The sequence below is a fragment of the Medicago sativa genome, chromosome 7 (assembly GCF_051527215.1).
Source record: "Medicago sativa cultivar Bolivia chromosome 7, Bolivia_mono, whole genome shotgun sequence".
NCBI classification, from domain to species: Eukaryota; Viridiplantae; Streptophyta; class Magnoliopsida; order Fabales; family Fabaceae; genus Medicago; species Medicago sativa.
In genome coordinates, this window is record NC_140755.1 from 32,596,414 (window position 1) to 32,611,240 (window position 14,827).

At 32.1% G+C, this 14,827-nt stretch overlaps 1 protein-coding gene across 1 annotated transcript; it reads right to left on the bottom strand.

The window, feature by feature from the left end:
* Window positions 1-10,672: 10,672 nt before the first annotated feature.
* On the bottom strand, window positions 10,673-14,827 carry LOC146905709 (protein kinase PVPK-1-like). Its single transcript, XM_085730867.1, has 3 exons — window positions 14,501-14,827; window positions 12,863-13,898; window positions 10,673-11,723 (listed from the first exon to the last, which is right to left on the bottom strand). The coding sequence occupies exons 2-3, from the start codon at window positions 13,876-13,878 to the stop codon at window positions 10,877-10,879; spliced, it is 1,863 nt and encodes a 620-aa protein (XP_085586993.1). The 5' UTR covers window positions 13,879-13,898; window positions 14,501-14,827; the 3' UTR covers window positions 10,673-10,876.

Sequence of the window (14,827 nt, forward strand, 5' to 3'; positions counted from 1 at the left end):
AGATTAGTTATATATATTTGGGGAATTCAAGTTGTTTTTATAAAACAAACTTTTGTTACCTATAACATTGGATCATGACAAGTAGATTTTGTAAACAATATTGTAACATTGTTACAAAATTAAAGTTGAAACTAGGGATGGCAATTGGACCCAGACCCAACGGACACCCGCAAAAAATATCCGCAATGGGTAGGGTAAAACCCCGCATTTATGGGTATGGGATTGGGTCCGAGTAATTACTCACAAATTTAGATGGGTATGGGTGCGGGTAATGGCACTATACTACCCAGCCTCGCAATCCGCATATACATATTTATATAATATAATAAATATTTAATTTATTTTTGGTGTACAGTTATTTAATTTATTTATCTATTTAAATATAAACATAAACCTAAAAACTAATATGGTAATCGTTTCATTCGTGCATTCATAAGCTCATGAGATACAAATTTATGATTTAAATCAATTTGATGTTTATTTTAGCATGCACTTTTTTATATGTATTTTGAATGTTTTTATTTTAATTTTCGAGGAATATTTTGGATGTTTTTTTATTTGGCTAAATACTACGATTTCAACTATTTTATGAGTTGCTTTAAAAAAAATTGGATCATAGTTTTATTTCAATTGTGATATTTTTTATTGGTTTTTTATAATTAAAGTGTGGGTAATGGGTACGGGTATGGGCACTTAGGTGCCCATAGGATATCGGGAATGGTACTAAAGTTGTTACCCACGAGGGTACGGGTTCGGGTACGGGCAATTTTTACAAACGTGTGTATGGGGAAGGGTACTATAGTACCCTACTCATTGGGTACCCATTGTCATCCCTAGTTGAAACCATAATTAAAACCTAAATTTTGATTAAAGAATTGTAGAGAATTCAAAGAACATAGTTTTTTTTTAAACAAGTTGAAGAACATAGTTATGGAAAAAAAAGTTTGTTGGAAAAAGAGTATATCAATTGTTTGTTATGGAAAAAGATATGTAATCGAAATGAGAAAGTGTGTTAAAAAAAAAAGTAGGAATTTATTGGTGGATAAAATGAGGGTATAGCACGAAAAAAAAAACTTAATTTTTTTTTCATGTTAATACTATTCTAAAACGGTAATTTAAAAATCAAGGGAGTAACCGGTTTTTTCCTTTCATTTTCATGCTACTTCATCAGTATTTTTTTAAGTGTCGTTTGATATTTGATTTTGTATTTCTATTTAAATGTCGTTTTGAACTTTTAAAGTACAATTATGTCGTCTCTCAATTAATTTTAATCATACTCCTTTTCAATAATTCAAGTTTTTTTAAACAAAGTTTGTTTTTCTTAAAAAAACTCGTGTTACCTAAAATAATAGATTCATCAATATATAGAGTAAGGTTTTTTATACCACGTGTCACTTTCACGTTCATTCTCAATATTTTTATTATTTTTTCTATTTTTTAAAACCAATATTTTATTTGGCAAAAAAATCTCAACAAACTTTTAATCTTATCCACTCAATATTTTATTTAAATTTTTATTGAATTTCTAATATTTTATGTAGCAGAAATATCTCAACAAATGTTGATTCCTTAAAGACGTGGATTCCTTAAAGACGTGGATGTCTCCTCCTCCTCAGCTAAGTCTCACTCTGCTAGCGGATACCTCCAGAGTATTTAGACAGAGATTTGCTTAGTTTTTTTTATTGTTTTCCCTTTGATCAAAAAAGAAATATCTCAACAAACTACATATAATATTTTCAACAAAGTTCACATATATGATCTTATTTTATGATTAAAATGCTCCAATTGGTTTTTTTTTTAAAAAGAAGCTTCAATTAGTTACTAAGTAATCTTTTAGCACCGTATAATTCGATTAGTTTTTCTTTTTGAGGAAAAAAGACTTCGATTAGTTATTATGTTATCTTTTAGCAACATATTCTAATGCAAATGTTATCTATAAATAAAGGAATTTTTGTTAATCACTTATTCACATATTTTGAGCACAAACGGAAACCCCAAACCTTCTTTTCATCTAACCTTTTTCTTTCTTCAGGTTTGCCAAACACCAACTCTATTATTTATCTTACATATACTTTGATATATATATATATATATATATATATATATATATATATATATATATATATTTCAACCACTTCCTAATGCTACTTTTTAATATAACATGTTTTTATCTTTTTGTTATTTTTATTTTTTGATTTTTGAAGACAACTTTTCAAACATCTTAAACACTTCTACTGATGTTTACACACACACTTGCAATACCTTATTCAATTTTGATTCCCAACTAACCAAATCATAAAATCTTTCATCATTCTGTTTTTTATTTTTCTTTTCCAAAAAATTTCGCTACAAAATTTAACTCCATTGATGACGTCAATAAATCAATAATATATAAATAAAGTAAGGTATTTTATGTCATATTTCTACTCCACGATTATTCTTAAATTTTTTATTAATCTTCTATTTTTATATGAAGATTTCGTTTTGCATAGATATCTCTGCAAATTCTTTCTTTTCATCAAAAAGATTTTGTTCTTCTTTCTATTTAGCATATCTCTCTCTCTCTCTCTCTCTCTCTCTCAACAAACTATATACATTATATTGATATTTTCCAATAAATATGTTACTTCACTATTTGATTAAATAATAATTTTCTCGTACAATTATTAAAAGTATAATTTAATTTTATCATAATTTATTTCAATAGTTTATTTTTTATTTCTTTATTTTTTTCATATTCAATATTTTTGTCGCTTTCACATTTATTTTGAATATTTGTTAATAATATTTATTTTAATTTGCTATAAATATACCATTGTACATTTTTTACTTTATCATAGTTTATTTCAATAAATTTATTATTTTTTATTATTTTTCAAATTCTTAGTATATTTTGTTTATTATTTTTTATGTAACATAATTGTCTCAACAAACTACATATAGTTGTTATACCCTAATTTTGGACCTAAAAATACTTATTCAAAACATTTCTTCTATCTTGAATATATGTCTATTACTCTTGAAGAATTGCCAATTTGCTATTGTTTACACTAACATTTTACTCTGCTTTATCTCTCAATTTAGCTTTAAAAATCTTTTCAACTGTGTATTTGTCTATGATTCTTTGCATTTCAAGTCATCCAAAAGTATTTTTCTTGCATTTCAAGTCATTTGAATTTGTCTCTGATCAAGTGCATATTTCCCTGCATTTTATTTCAATGTTATTTGCAAAATTCATGAAAAAGGGTATTTTAGTCATTTCCTGCATTCAAACTCATTTTAGTCCTTGAAAATTGTTTGAGTCTTTTCAAATGGTCTGAATAAGTCCTTGTTTCAATCCCATGCTAAAATCCATTTCAAAAATCACAGTTGAAGTCATTTTGAGTCAGTATAGCCCCTAGGGGCATTTTAGTCATTTCCTGTGTTAAAACTCTGTTTAATCCCTAAAAATTTGTCTCTGAGTCTTTTAATTTGTTTGTATAAACTCTTGCTTTAATTCCATGTTAAAACCCATTTCAAAAATTACATTTGAGTCATTTTGAGTCATTTTAGTCCCTAAGGGCATTTTGGTCATTTCACACGAAATTTTGACAGAGAGAGGTTACTTTGAAGTACCTCATTTATGTAGTTGGTTCATTTTAGTCCTTTGGTTGATTTTATTTTTTGGTTTCACTTTACGTTATTTTCAAAATTACATTTTTTAACCAAATTTTATTAACTTTGCATTATTAGTCCTTTTATTATTTTGCACTTTAGTCTTTTGTTTTTAATTAATTGCAGTCCAGTCCTTGTATTTTTCCCTTTTTGCAGAAATGTCCCAAAAGTCAAAGTAGTTAGAAGATCAGTCAAAGTTTGTTACAAGCTTGTGTCCACGTGGCAGTGCCTGATTTGTCCAGAGTGCACACTGCGTCAGCTATAAAGGGCCATCTCATCACCATGTGGCAAGGGATGATTCATTCTGCAAAATCACACCAGAAACAATAACCACTTTCTCTCTCTGCAATTTCAGGATCAAAAAGCCAAAAACCATGAATGTTCATGAATATTCATCATGAACATTCATCTTCAACCTCATAACAAAATCCCAGAAATTCCAGAATCATCACCATAGCCACGCATCACAACACCGTCACAAACTCAAAACCGAAAATCATCAAAAACAAGCTCAAATTCATCACCGTTCAACATCCACAGGTCAAGATTCAAGCATTCAAGCTCAAATCCTGTAAAATCCGAACCAAATTCATCGATCCAGAAAGAGAAGATCGTAACAACAGCGAGCAAGAAGGATCGATTCGCAAGGATCGAAGGAAATTGTGGCAAATTCAAACCGTGAGCAAGAATAAGAGGACGTGGAGTCTAAAGGTTGTTTCTCCGATCTAAAATACTGGTAAATCTTCATCACGTCCTCTGCTCTTGTCTAAGGATTCTTACGACTTTTCTCTCTTTGAAACTCTTGCGATCCATAAATGAAAATCACGATTTGTACTGTTTTAAACTTGTTTTCGAAAATCTGAGTTCGGATCTGTGACGAGAGTGAAATTCCGCGTGAAATGATGTGAAAATTTTCGAAGAAAAAAGATGTTGAAGCTCCGACCACCGCGCCGGAGCCGTTTCCGTCACCGGAATCTCACTTCTCGCCGGAGAAGACGAATTGCAGAGAAGGCTAGAGAGAGAGAAACATGTGCGAGCTTAGAGAGAGAAAGAAATTGGAAAATGGTTCCAAGAACCGGTTCAACAGCTTATATGCTGTATCTAATGGGTCGGGTCTCATCCAATCCGGTTGGATTGAACCGACCCAATCCTTCATCTCTCTAGGCCCAAACCTGTTTATGTATGTATACTGCTACTCACACCCCCCTTTCATGTGTGCTTCTTGTCAATTTCGCTGTTCATACCCCCCGTTGTGTTAGATTTTCATGATGAAAGCCCCAAATAATTTTCTATGCGTTCTTTAACTTTTCCTTAGGGTTTTATGATTTCTTGCATGTTAAAAGACTGTGGAAAATATGTGGAGAATATTTTACAATTTGATCCAATGCTTTTGTTTAATTTTGTGTGAATTTTATTAAAAAGGCTTCTAAGTTTTTGTGAACTTTCGCTCATGGTAATTTTGGCACTTGAAGCCTATCTTTTGGGATGTGGTTTCATGCCAAAATTTACTTCAAGAATAGGTGTGACATTTTGGTGCTTTTGGTTCACTTTTCCTTGTAATACTTTGTGTAATTTTGAAGCGATTTTGGATCTTGAATTTGATACATAATTGTGGCTTTGGACATGTATTTTTTGAAATGAATTTTCCTTTGGGTTTGATGCATGCTTGCTGTCTTGGTATATTTTTTCGTGTGAACTTTATGTTGGTGAATAATGTGAAACCATCTTGTGAAATAAGGTGTATAAAGAACTTGCAATCCTTATGATCTTTGGTATGATTAATGACCTTAATTCTCATGTTTTTTCCCTTGAACTAAGTCACTCAAAACTTCTCTAATATCATGAGGATTTAGGCCTTTAACCATACCATAGAATGGTATTAAAATGTCAAGTCTCTCTTATCACCTTTAGTTAATTTCTCTTGTTACCTCATTTTCAAGTTACATTTACTTTACTATGCTTTTAGTATGTTGTTTCTATTTCACTTATGCTACTAACTTTTTTTGTTTTCATGCCTCATTTCCATAGCATTTCACATCATATTTTCATCTCTTACTTCTTGCACTTTAATTTCTTGCACTTTAATTCTCATGCCAAGACTTAGAATGTAAAGACCTAGGAATTTTGTATTTTACTTCATGCAATTTTAAATTCTTGCAAGACCATAGAATGTAAACTAGGCCAATGATGTAAAGGACAATGGACTCTAATGATGTACACCGACACAAGCACCGACACATGCACACACATCACATAGATATTTTAGATGTATGTTTAGGGTATGCATGCTTTAGATGTATGTTTAGAGAATGTGTTTTTAGATGTATGTTTAGGAACTTTGAAACTTAGGCAAAAAATCCTTTTTCAACAAAAAATATGAACAACTTCACTCAAATGATTTTCCAAATAAACTTTGGGATCAAAATCCCATTGAATTTTCCTTTTCTTTTCTTAAACAAAAACCTTAATGAATTCCAATAATACTTAGACTTTCTTTTGCAAAATAACTAACTCAATCTCACAATTTCACAATCTTATGCCCTTGAGGCCTCTCTCTCTCATTCTTCAAATTCCAATTTTCAAACTTAAAATCAACTAACAAAAACAAAAACACTTTTTGGAAGAGAACTACGGTGGATTTGATCCCTTAAAAGGGTACGTAGACAAGGAAACAATATTCCTTCAATTCAAATAAAACAAAATTCAAACACATTCTTCTCCCTCCAATTCTTCACTTAGTAAACCCTTAGGTGTAAATATCACTTTTCAAATAGCATTTAAAAATAAAGTGCGCGCGTAGAAAGTAAAGACGGTTCCTATAGGATACTATAGTCGTTATGGGTGCCTAACACCTTCCCGTAACGAAAACAACTCCCAGACCTCGATTCTCAAGGGTTTTTCTTATTTTTTTCCCTTCCCAAGAAAAAATGAGATATCAAAGGTTAGAAAGGTTCAAACGTAATCAATGTTTGACACCCGAAAACCAAGATAAAACAATAGTATATCTTTTTCTTTCTTTTAAAGGTTTTTGTTATATTTTATCTTTAAAACTAAATTTTTTAAATTGCTTAAATTATTTGTTATTTCTTTTTCTTTTAGCATCATATGCCAATTCAAATTTTAACTACTCACATATTTTTAAGACTATAAAATTAAGGGATTTTGGTTAAACAACTACTCATATAATTTTAGCACAACTAGAATTACACCTTTGAAATCAACATTTCTCATTCTTCTGGTTTGACAAATATCACTTCTATAATTTTTTTCATACACTTTTTCATATATTATTGACTTGTTTTGCAGAAACTTTATCAACATTATTCAAACTCTAAATATAAAATATGGAGCTCAAGTTTAAGATCATTAGAATGTGAAGAATGTCCAATTTTAAAGAGATCACATATATTTAATCGATGTGATTTTTATGAATGATAGAGCATGCATCAAAAAAAATTTCTTTGTAAATTTTTACTAACATTATTTCACATTAACTTAATTATTTTTCTATGCTAATATTTATTTAATTCTGTTGTTGGTGATATTCTATAGGATCAAAATTCAATGCACTGTGTGAAGTGGCAATGTTACAAAATATCAATCTATGTTATTATAATAAAAAAATATCAATCTATGTTGATTGATGTAATATATTATGAGATAAGAAGTATCTTAATTTCTAATAACAACCATCAATTTAATCCAACTTCCTATGAATATATAATAATATTTTGTAAAACTATAACCATTGTGAAGACGTATAAATTTTTTTAAGGAGTTAATTTATATGTCTTTTGTCTATTTATTCATTATACTTTTTTTTGGGTAACCATGATATAGGTTCACAAATTCCACCATCGTTAAAGATGACTAATCTCCGTCAGGAATCGGTGGGGCACAAAAGGTGGGTTCTTCCCATTCAATCGATTTTTTTCTCATGCGCATGAACAACGAAACAAACTCATGACCACATGTTTAAAGGGACTCAAAACTCTTACCACTTGGACTAATTCATTATTGATTTTGTTACACTCTTTATTCCTGCATTTGACATTCATTTCACCATTCAGGGGCGGATCTCTATTGAGACCCCTAGGTGCCGTGGCACACCCCCTAATAATTTTTTTTCTTTTTTTGTATATACAAAACTACTATAGTAACCTGAGACACTTTTAGTTCACACTTGTTTTGTCTGAGTCTCTCTCTCGGTACCCCCTCTCCTCTCCATCTTCACATATCAAAATGTGATTCTCACTTCTCATGGTCTCCCCACTCTTCACCTTCGGCGATGCGACGGACGACGGTAACATAAGTGCATCACGGCGGAGAAGTGGAGGCAGCAGCAACACGGTGCTCCTCTGAACTCTCATACACCTCACTTCAGTTTGTTGTTTTCTTGATTTTCAGTTCAGGTTTGTTCTTCTCCCTGTCATTCTATGTTTCATTCCTTTGATTTTGATTCCTTTCATTTCAGTTTGTTCTCTTAAAAGTTATGATTTCATTCCTTTGATTTGATTCCTTTCACTTCAGTTTGCTTGAACCCTAGAAATAAAAAATTGGGGGAAACTTAATCCTTGATTTTCTATGTTGTTTGATTCAATTTTATTCTATTCCTATGTTGCTGATTCAATTCAATTCTATTTTTAGAACTTAGAACATAGTGGCTTAATTCATATTTTGAACAAGACATGATTATGTAGTGATTATTACTCTTTGTTTTGTGTTCTTTGATAATGTGTTTTTTTTTAATTACTTGCTCAAGTCATTGTTCATATTCACCATTTCTAATTTGATTTTGTTACTTGTAATTTATGTGTGAATTGTGCATTTTGTAGGAGTATGGGCAAAGTCAAACATAAGAAACTTGAAGCATTTTATAAAAGAATACTTCCTGTCCCTGAGGAAGATGCAAATTGTATAGCTTCAACATCAAATCTAGAACAGAACCCTTCCGGTGATCAAACAGTTCAACCGGACGAGCAGCCTTGCAAGATTCAAAGAGTCATTGTGGAGAACTTTGATGTCAATCGTTTAGAACGTGACCCCGGGAAGCGCCTCCAAATTTGGGAATATCCGGTGAATCAAAGAGATGAAGTTCGTAGAGCTTATCTTAATTTAGTTCATATTTACGGCACCCCCAATATTTTCTGCAAGATCCGCCACTGTCACCATTTATATTTATTTTTAAGATATTATTATAATTGTAAATTTAGATAAATTCAATTTAATATACTTACACAATCTATGATATCTAACCCCGAGCAACGTCGGGACTCTAAACTAGTTCTTACATTTAAATGCAAGTCCATATGTAAGACCGAAATACCCTATTAATTAATCTAGTAGTACTATTAGGGGTTTTGAGCCGTGCAAGTATCATTAGTTAATCTGTCATTAAACTTGACTTTGACTATAATGGAGGAGTACACGTTTAAACTCATCTCAGTATTAACGGCAATAACTAACTAGACAGAAAAAGACTGATAGCCAGCTGCAACCATAACACCTATTTATTTATTTAATAACACTACAACAGAATTCCACATCCAGACACTGTTTTGCGTTTTGACATTTTGATCATGGTTTGATTTGTTCAATCAATTCAGCAACGGTTGAACCAAATGATAAATAGTAAATAAATATTATAAAGTAGAAGAAAATTCAAAATTTAAGGCTTTGTTTAGTAAAAATAACGGATAATTGATAAGCTGGTTTATGACTGACAATCTATAATTGATGGCTAATAGTTTATACTTGATAGTTTAAAATTGGTAGCTGATTAATTAATTGAAGTGTTTGGTAAAGTTAATTGTTTAACTAACAGATAAACATTGTATAAAATAACATAAAAAAAACATTTTTATATATTTTTTTATGAAGACGTGGTAATCTAAACCTATGAAGATTACTTGAAAAATCCAATTTTTTCTTTTTCACAAGATTAGCATATTCTTTCTAACCCAAGAACGATAGACATTTTTTATTTGTAACGAAAATGACATAAAATTACATTCAAAATATTTTTTTTTTTTATCGTTGCTCAAGAAACATAATGATTATGCAACAAATTACTTGAACAAACGAGAAACATCATATAATAGAGTCCGCAATAGCTTGAAATACACATGCAGCAGTGCATAGAACATTTTCTATAGCACAAAATATATATAAGTCTAGAGTGATAAAAACAATTAAGAGGAGAGTTGTACTTTCGTATACCTTGTATCTTTTATTTTAAATTATAAAGGGTAAAAATGGATTTTGAATAAAATAATAAGGGTAAAAGTGGAAGAAAAAACAATAAGCTATAAGCTCAAATATTACTTGAAATAATGTCTGAAAAATAAGTTATAAGCTAGTAAAATAAGTTATAAACTTGTGATGAGAAGACAGTTACCAAACATGTCTTTTTATGTCATACGAGCTTATCTTATATCTTATAGGTCTTACCAAACAGACCATAGAAGATAAACCCTCGTGTATTTAACTTAAGTTAACATTTTGAAAGTTCAAAATTTCTTATTTCCAAAGCAAAATTTACATTTTTTGTTTCTTAACTCCTTAAAACACTTGTCAAACGTGTCCAAAAATAAAAACCAATTGAACCAACAACGATTCAGCTCTAATTCAAACCAAAATGCAGTACAACCGAAATCAAACCAAACAGCAGCATCAAAACGGCATGTTCCCAATTCAATCGGTTGGTAACATGTTTGTTTCATTCAATTTTTAAAACATTGCATCTGGTACAATCTTGCAAAGGATCTTTGGCAGCTGCTAATCACAAATTTTACTTTACAATTTGTTTCATAAGAATTATATTCATCTTCTGCTTATATTCCCCTGTTTAATTGATTATGCACAATAGGGTAGTTTTATGCGCATTTCACGCTCTCTGAACCTTGAAGTTTTCCCTAACCCTTGTGAGACCTCGGATCCCAACTCGCCTACACTTTGTTTCCCCAAAAAATATAGATATTTGCAGATGACAAAGCAACAAATATTCATAACAAAAAACTTTGCAAAGGAACGGAAATAAATTAATAGATCACAGACTTTGTTCATCAATTTAAAACAATCTGGAATTTCTTATAAGCGTTGATTCAACGTAGACGAAAGAGTTGCATTCTTTTATACAATGGAAAGAAAAGAAACGTAAACGGACAACAACACAAATAAAAGAGGGAAATAAATTAGTTCAAAGGAAAAACAGGCATGAGGATCAAAAGAAATCAATATCTAAATAGTTACCAGAAGGCTTCACACCAGGACCCTTCTTCTCAGGTGTGAGTGCTGCCTTCATGGCCTGTCTCGGCACTTCTGGAGGAGTTGCACAACGGATCAGTGCCCAGTTAATATTTTGAAAGAATGGATGTTGTTTTATCTCTGTGGCTCCGCGTCTGTACGCAAGACGATGCTGAGGTTCTTTCACAAGCAAACCCCTAATCAAGTCCCTAGCAGCAAAGCTAACACTAGGGGATTCTGGAAATCTTAAGGGCTGCCCGACTACATTAAATAAAGTTGCCCGATTCGCCGAACCTTTGAATGGAGTTCTACCAAACAAAAGCTCATATAAGAATATACCAAATGTCCACCAGTCTACAGCACTGCCGTGACCTTCGCCTTTGATGATTTCGGGCGCCAAGTACTCATGCGTGCCAACAAAGGACATTGATCGGGCATTCGTGGGCTCCGCCATAAGCTCAGGGAGTGGTGTCACCTGATTATGCACGTCATTTTTAGGTTTCAACTTCTTTTCTTTCTTCTTGGATTTGCCTGATAGAAAACGTGGCGTGAAACATGAAGGTTGGATGCAGTCTGGCTTAATTACGCAAGTTGGTTCGATGCAAGCAGGCTGAGCGCAATATCCTGAGCCTTTTGTCTCTAAGTTAGAGTTGGCAGACTTAACGAGAGTTGGACTAACGGCACATCTTAGAGAGAGATCGAAATCTGATAGCATTATGTGACCATCTTCTCTCACCAACACGTTCTCGGGCTTAAGGTCTCTGTAGATGATTCCAAGCATGTGCAAGTACTCCAAAGCAAGGAGAACTTCTGCCACATAAAACCTGCACAGTACACATTAACAAAATGACAACATGCTTAGTTGTACTTTCTTCGATACTTCTCAAAAGATTTAACCAAAACATAAAAAGGAAGCATCTAAGTCAAAGGCTAGGCCGGAAGAACACGTTAGTAAGAGCTATATAAAGAATCAGCTTGATCATATGTTTGTCATCACTTGGTAAAAAATGTGACACTTAATATGAGACGGAGGGAGTATATGGAAACAGCTTGATCATATGTTTATCATCAAGATAGGACCAAATGTAGGTTAATTAGCAGTGATCAAATGAATTGATATTGAATTCTTTTTAGCTGTCAATCAAATGCTGAAGTTATTGATGAGAAACTAACAAACAGAACTAGTTACTCACGTAAGATATTCATTACATTTATCTGAGACTTGTAAAAGCCATTAAAAAGGATCAGTACATGGAAGAGAGACAAGTTACCTGGCATTCACAAGAAATGAAGTAAATGTGGCAAAAAAATGGTAATGACCACTATGCAATAACGAAGTGTATTGTATGTATACATTCAATATGCCTTGATTGTGGTAAAAACGAGAAGTAGAGAGCTAAAGTTTATTTATAAAGGCAGGAAAAGAATAGTAGACCATTCCGGTAAATAAAACTGTATCAAATTTAGCAGATATCCATAAACAGTTGACAAATCTTCAGTTTTTACTTTTAGACAATAGGATGAGGGGAAAAGAATATCTTGGCTATTTAAACTTTTTGGGGCATTGCTCAGTTTCTCGTGTAGCTAGAAAGTTGAAAGTCACACAAATTATTATTAGGGCCTATTTGGATTGACTTAGTTGAGCTTATCTACTGGCATTAGCACGTGTGAGACTGCTTGGAATAGCTTATAGAAACAACTTATGACATGTCTATAAGCTGTTTTCAGCTTATTTCCATAAGCTCTCTAGGAAAGCTTATAAAACATCTTATAACTTATACGAAAACAGATTGACATTATTTTATCTTTTGTCATACATATAGCTTATACATAAGCACTTATGCTATGAACATTTAATTAAGGTATTTATCCAAAAAGGGCCTTAGTGGAAGATGACAAATTATAAAATTTATGCGACAGTCCAGCTGTTCATTGATATAAGGAAGAAAAAGGAAATGCTAACCTTGCAGCATGTTCTGAAAAATATTTCCCAGGTTGTCTTTGCCTGAGTGCATGAAGATCCCCACCAGGACAAAACTCCATAACCAAGCAAGAGAATGATTCTGTCTCAAAGTGTGTGTACAATGAAGGTAAAAATGGATGATCGAGAGACTGCAATATCTCTCTTTCGGTCTGTGCCCTCGGAAGCTTCTTGCGACTCGACAGTTCAGTCTTGTTCATTACTTTCATTGCAAAACAAGTCCTTGTGCTGCTTAACTCTGCAAGATATACACTTCCTATGTCCCCACATCCCAATTTCTTCAACAACCTAAAATGTCTCATTTCCAATCCTCCATCCCGAACCCGGATCGCTTGAATTGCTTCCCATCTTACATCATTTGCCTTGTGAGGTTTATACAATGAACTGCTCAAGCTACTGATGCTGCTTTCATCGCTAACATCACTTCCGGTACTCCCTCTACAGATGCTCGTCTTCCTGCTCTCACCTGAATTAGTAACTTCTCCACTTTCAATTGACTTATCGACACTAACGCATTCAGTGATTCCAGTGTTGGTGAAACTTTCTTTGGCTTCTAAAAAGTCAGTGGTAGAATATAAACTATTCTGTGGACTTGAGCAAAACGTAATCTCCGAGTTTTTCTGATCGATAACCTGTTTCGATGAACCCAATATGCCATTGTCAGATTCTAATATGTCGACGGAATTGTGATCAGTGGAATCGTCGCTGATGCACAATTTTGTTTCGATTGTGGAAATGTTCTTAACCAAACAACTTTCAAAAGTTTCGGTTTGGCTCGCATAGTCAGATTTACCATTAGGGTTGTGATATTGCTCGACATTTTTAGCTTCCTTGTAGGTATCTTTCATCTTTCCTTGACTATGATGATTGAAAGATGGCCCTTGATTTCTAGATGCCCCTAAAGGCGGCCGAGACGTCGAAGGCGGATTGTGATCTACGCCGGAAACCGATTTCTGAACCTCTAGTAAAGAACCAACTCCATCAAAAGGTGACTCCATCAATAAAAATTATTAACAAGCTGCAAAATCAAAATCAGCAAGAAAATCTCTTAGATTATAACAAGAAGAACTCAATATTACAAGTTAAAGAATCTCATGAAAAAATTCCTGCTAAAAACTAATTAACACACAAATAAGCTAGTTTTAATTAAAAACTATACAAAAACTAAAATTGGCACAGAAAACCTCAAAAATTGAAAATAAAATTTAAAATTAAAATTAAAATCAAGAGACCCATTTTAATTATAATTACCAGAAAACCATCTAATCAAACATAATCTATTTATAACAGAAATTGATTGAAATTGAAAAACTAAATTTAGAAAAAGAAAACCATTGAAAAAAAAGCTTTCACATATCAAAGTTAAAGTCTTTTTACAAACATACCAATAGTCAACAAAACCATGAAGGAAAAAAATAAAAATTAAAAACAAAAACACTCTTATATAATTTGATTCCAAAATTTGTACTAACTTGTAACAACACTCCAAGTTAAAGTTATTGCTTTAATTATTCTTAAACTTTATCTTAGATTATACTACAAGAACAGTAATTGAAAACCATCCATAAAGAAAAGAAGCAAAAGGGTATACTTGCTTAGAACAAGAAGAAGAAAAAAAACCTGATCAAAGTAGAAAATTTGCAATGTAATTGCAAAAGAAAGCTTGTTCCATAGCTAAGAAAAAGACCCAGAAAGTGATTTTGCTTTGAAGAGAGGTTTCAGATCCGATCGAAAAAAGAACGAAGGGACAAAACAAACAACAAAAACAAGAATATTGGTAATAAAATAATACTATGTTGTTGTTTTTTTATGTTGTAATAAAGTTTTTGGGGTTTGAGAGGAATGGGAAATGAAGTTGAGTTGAGAGAAGCAAAGGTAATGAAAAGAATAAAAAAGTGGAATGAGTGAGTGATTTACTCTAAAAAATAATTCAATCTCGCCGAGTTT

Coding starts and splice junctions, on each gene's coding strand:
- LOC146905709 (XM_085730867.1), bottom strand. CDS start 13,878: ATGGAGTCACCTTTTGATGGAGTTGGTTCTTTACTAGAGGTTCAGAAA. Junction 11,724..12,862: donor TTTTCAGAACATGCTGCAAG/GTTAGCATTTCC, acceptor TGTACTGTGCAG/GTTTTATGTGGCAGAAGTTC.